This window comes from Mesitornis unicolor, unplaced genomic scaffold (assembly GCF_000695765.1).
Source record: "Mesitornis unicolor isolate BGI_N332 unplaced genomic scaffold, ASM69576v1 scaffold7698, whole genome shotgun sequence".
Classification (NCBI taxonomy): Eukaryota; Metazoa; Chordata; class Aves; order Mesitornithiformes; family Mesitornithidae; genus Mesitornis; species Mesitornis unicolor.
In genome coordinates, this window is record NW_010202652.1 from 70,557 (window position 1) to 75,562 (window position 5,006).

Here is a 5,006-nt window from a genome sequence, read left to right on the forward strand (position 1 = left end):
GTTTATACATGATGGAAAATACCCTAACTAGGCCTATCAAATTCTCCCTCAGCTTGTCTCTCTGTATTCTAAAGGTCTGGCAGTGTCCACTGGAGCCCTGGCACAGACATAAAGCCAGAGCACACCTCACCAGCACTTGGAACAGCACAGTCTCCTGCACAGGGGTTAACTAAACCCACCTCTTCTCTAAAGTGAGCTAATTCTGGACTATACCCTGAAGCTGAGCAAAATCCTACACAGCAACACCTTCAAAGACAGGAAGGAAATGCTAAAGCATCTGCCAAACTCTTACAACCAAATAAGGCAGCTTTGTTACAAGCTTTCTCAATCCCCAACAGGTCATTTTTTTTCCCAGATGTTCCCTCAGAACAGCCCTGCTAGCAGCTAGAAATTTGTATGAACTCTGCCAACCTCACTGCTTTGGTATTAGAAGGACTTTCAGCTACCAACACTGAAAAGTGGTATGTTACAAGGAATTATGATAGCACTTGTCACACCAGGATCTCCTCCAGGAAAAAGATGGCATGCAAAACTTGTGTTTGCTCACCACCAATACCCTCCTGTGAAACTCTGCCCAACCTGCAAGCAGGCAGAGTGCCATCCCAACACATGGGTTTGGATTTCGGCAGCCAACAGACCATCTACAAGCATCAAGTGTGATAGCTATGGGCAGGAATCCCAGCCTAGAGAGCCCAAACAGCTGTCTCTTCTAAGCTAGCAAGCCCACAGTTAATAGAATATAGAAATCCCTAATCCCACTTTTAGCTGGCTTAAAAAAGAGGGAGAGATGGAGAGAGAAAGGGAATCTTAATAAAAAAGAAAAATGCAATAATTCTTGCTTTGATCCTAAGAACGATGAAGAGAAAAAATTCAAGCAAATGTTCAAGGGATATTTTGGGACCTCTGTGGTTAGTTGATATACCCTGTCACAGAGTTTATGATAGCAAGGACTTTAGGATAACAAGGACATAAGCAGGAAACAAGTCTGGCCTAGATCAGAGCTGTAAATTAGGGCAACTCTTGCTAAACAGGTGTTTGATGACTGTTAACCTCTCTAGAAGAAAAGCTTAAAAACAATTTTAAATCTGCCCTGTTTCAGCACTAACTTTGAGTTTTACAGAAAATAAATAAGATGCATTATTTAAAAATGAAGAAGATATGCAAGGGCTTATTACTTATTCAACGTACTTGTCCTCATGTACAGAGAGGGGAAAAGTTAATGAAACAAGTCTGAAAGACAAGAGCATTGTTCAGCATTCCCCTCATCAGAAACAGACACATACAGGGATATTGTTACCTCTGTGCAGAACTATATGGTCAATCATGTTGCGTTTATATTTGGTGTGATATAGGCAAAGAGGACAGCGAAGGTCTTTGGGTCCTTCCTCAGGAACTGTTGAATGCCCAGCTTCCACGTGCATAGTAAAAGCAGATCTGTGAAACAGGAGGGAGAGATGGAAGCAGTAAGAAGAGGTGTGCAGGGAACGATGAAGTGTCACAGCTCTGTAAGGGACGTGTTGTGTAAAATGGTACAGATACCACTCAGCCTTGTCTTCACACTGCCACATGGCATTTCAGTGAGGCTGCTCACATGGGTAACACATGAGCAGAGGTATTTGCAGGCTTGTATCCTCAAGTAACAAACACTCATTCTGGCAAGATATTAGTTTACATGGGTTGCTCTATAGTCACATTGCTATAGTTAAGATAGCAAAAGAATTCGCATCTTTTACACTTATTCTTTGTCTTTGGGCTAAAATATTCAGTGTACTTTCTCTGGTAAAGATGATATTTTTTAGCAAGTTGAACAAAATCTATCAACTGTTCTGGACTGGCAGAGGTGAGGACAGACTTATTTCTGGAGGCAGGTAACATCCTTAACGACCTCGGTTGTTCTAGGACAAGCCCAAAAACAGTTAAAATGTTTAGATTCAGGATATAAAACAGATTTGCATTCACGGCAAGTTTGGCAATGGAGTAGTTAAATTTTAAAGCATCAGCTATAAGGATCTGAAAACTCAAGATTAAGAATCCTTTACTTACTACTGTGGAGGAATGAATGAATACTACACAGTACTTCTGAACAAAAGAAATTCATGTTGGCACTACACTGGCTGTGTATTTAAAAGACAAAGGAGATATGCATACAGAGGAAATTAACTGTGCACTTATTTAACTACAAACTCAACTACTGAAATGAAAGGTCTCTGTAAACCCAGGGTACTTGGTCACTTTATCCTAAAGCAGTGGTAGAGCTTGCAAAAGCTAAGGAGCTTGCCACATTGAACTAGAGTTAGAAGTCTCTTTGAAGTTTTTTAAGACTGTTAGCTTGAACACAAAGCAACTTACCAACACAACTGGCTTTGGGCCAAATCCAGCGATCACTGAATTCTACAGGTGTATTTCTATCAACTTCAGTGAGTGCTTTCATACATTTAAGTTTCTATGGTGAGCTGAAGAGGGGATTTGTATGGGGGGGGAACTCCTTTTTTCTAAAGACAGAAAACATGCTGTGCTTCTAAAAGAAGCATGACTTAATCCCTGAATATTTGGGACACCACATGAAAGAACACTACTCCCTTACACAACTATGAGCGTGTTTAAATGCTGCTTTATTTAAGACTATTTCATTTCATAACAGGTAGAACGAAATGGCGCTTGCAAGATATGATCAGACTGAAAAGAACTGGCAATTGCTAGTAATCTTTAAGACAGAGAGCAATCAGGATATGAAGCACAAGCAGCAAAATATACCAGAGAGGCAGCAAGGGGCTGAAGGAACAGAGGCTAGAGACATTTAACTAGAGGTTGCTCTTGTGTTGATTCTCAGGTTTCTCAACACTTTCTTCAACAGAACTCCTCCCCTTTGTCCAGCCATATTGCTCACTGCCATCAGTGTCCTAAGAACCAGTCTGAGACCTCAAATGCCAGCTGATGGTGTTATGGTCAAGGGTGCAGCATTATCAGGAGGAAATGATGAACAGCACATGTGCATAGGTCTTTTTTTCTTTTTTTCCTTTTTTTTTTTTCCTTACGGAACAGCACATAACAACTCAGACAGAGAAACACATAGCACCAAGTTTTCAAATTTTGCACACCTAATTGGATTTTCTGGAATGTCTCTATATGCTGTCAGATATGCTAGAGAATACTTTGCATTTCAGGTGGATAGATGGTGGGAGGAATAAAATTAAATGAGAGGCTTCTTTAGAAAAGGTGATATAAATTCTCCTGTCTCACTCGGACACTTGAGTGTCCCATGCTTCATGCTGGTTGCACTAGGAAATAACCTTATTTCTTTCTGTAGAGAAAATGTTCACACTTGAGGACAAGGATCACCCTCTAATGGCTAAGGTTGAGGCAAAAGTACCTGTACCATTTCCTCCAGCAAGTAAAACCTACTGCAAGACCTTACTATGCTTTTGCCTGCAGCAGATTGTACCAGCTGTTGTAGGAGACAGGAAAATGGATTACATGGATGCTGCTGTGATCTGGCATGGCATTTCCTATGTTCCTCTCTTTGGTCAGCAGTGGCCATGTTTCTGTTAGCTACAGCCAGCTCTCAAAGACTCTGGAAGTCTTTTCAAGTGCTACAAAACCCTTTATGAGTTAAGTTTATCTGTTTCGCACAGTACTTACTTAAAGCCTGTATAAAAGGAACAATCTTTGCACTTGAAGAGTTTTTTCCCTCCATGCTTGTCACGGTAATGACGCCGAATGCTCTGTATGTAACCCGAAGAGAATTCACAAAATTCACAGTTAAGGATGGCTTCTGTTTTTTCCACTCCTGCAGCACTCCCAGAAAGTGGGATTGGGCTGATGTTGTTGTTGTTCCTGGCCAAAGCTGCAGACTGGTAGTGGTTCAACTGCTGCTGAACGTCAGGAGGCTCAGAGTACGAAGAGTCTGCAGAGAAACAGAGGGAAGTTGTTATTCCAGGTGGATCAACAAATTAAAAAGTTTTGAGGCCTGCTCCAGTACCTCTTGGCTTTTAGAGGCGGGTTGATCAAGATGTTGGTTATGAAATCCGCCGACAGCTTTCTGAAGAGATTAAGAAAAATAGGTACAGCACTTCTTAATGTAACCTAATGTGTCTTCTACAGTTCAAAAGGTGATCAGTATAAATTATGCTATTTAGATCTGATTTGGGGAGGGAAGAAGTGACAGATTTATATTAAAAGTAGTCTAACAAGAAGTCTGGTTTTAAGACAGTTTTGGTTTTTTTTGTGAAGGTAAATCATGCTAATAATACTCCCAAGTGTTTATGTGTTTAGTGCATAAAACAGACCAGATCCTCTCTAATGTCTTATGCCAGTTTACACAAGATGAAGATCTGGCAAAAGATACATGTAAATAGCCCATCTGAAGTGGGAAGGTGCGGGGTGGGGGGGTGTTAAAAAAAAATTATACTCTACTCATTCTTGGAATTACTTAAGAAACCCACATCAAAGGTTACCTTTAGCGAAATGATACAGTTCTACTTCGTCACATTTGAAGCAGCTTCCACAAAAGGTAAATTCAAGTTGTCCTAGCTGATGATGCTTGAAATGAAGTAATCATTGGGAAAAAAGGTATTTAATAATAAATTCCAGTAGAGCAAACTTCTAAACCATGTTTCCTTCTAATCTGCTAAGTTTTGTTACAGTGAGAAAGAGACCACTTTATATAGGTACGCCTGCACAGACACATCCCTTTCCACAATCCTGCAGAACTCTGTCACACCATTTTAATGGCATGTGGAGAAATACAGTCCAGAGATGTCTCAGTACTGAAACTGAAAGCTGTACTTTAGTTGGACCTCCCAGAAAAAGGCAGGGGGTTGTGGGGAGGTGGTGGGCTTGAACCTTTCCCAACACACTGTGTGAACGCTGAGGTTAGGAATTCATCTGCTTTGTTCTACAGACAGATGGCCATGAATGGTATAAATGAAAGCAGATGAATAAAGCACAGATGAATTTCAGTGTAACTTTCCTGAAAAGAAGACAAAAGGCTCTTTTCTTAAGCTTTC

General features: G+C 40.7%; 1 protein-coding gene across 1 annotated transcript in view; it reads right to left on the reverse strand.

Moving 5' to 3' along the window:
* LOC104545350 (zinc finger protein 462-like) overlaps positions 1 to 3,908 on the reverse strand; it is a gene marked incomplete at its 5' end in the record, with an annotated part of 17,278 nt that extends 13,370 nt beyond the window's left edge. Inside the window, 2 exons of the mRNA XM_010190466.1 lie at positions 1,298 to 1,434; positions 3,640 to 3,908. Coding sequence (XP_010188768.1) covers positions 1,298 to 1,434; positions 3,640 to 3,908 — 406 coding nt within the window. The remainder of the gene's footprint in view (positions 1 to 1,297; positions 1,435 to 3,639) is intronic.
* Between the last annotated feature and the right edge of the window lie 1,098 nt (positions 3,909 to 5,006).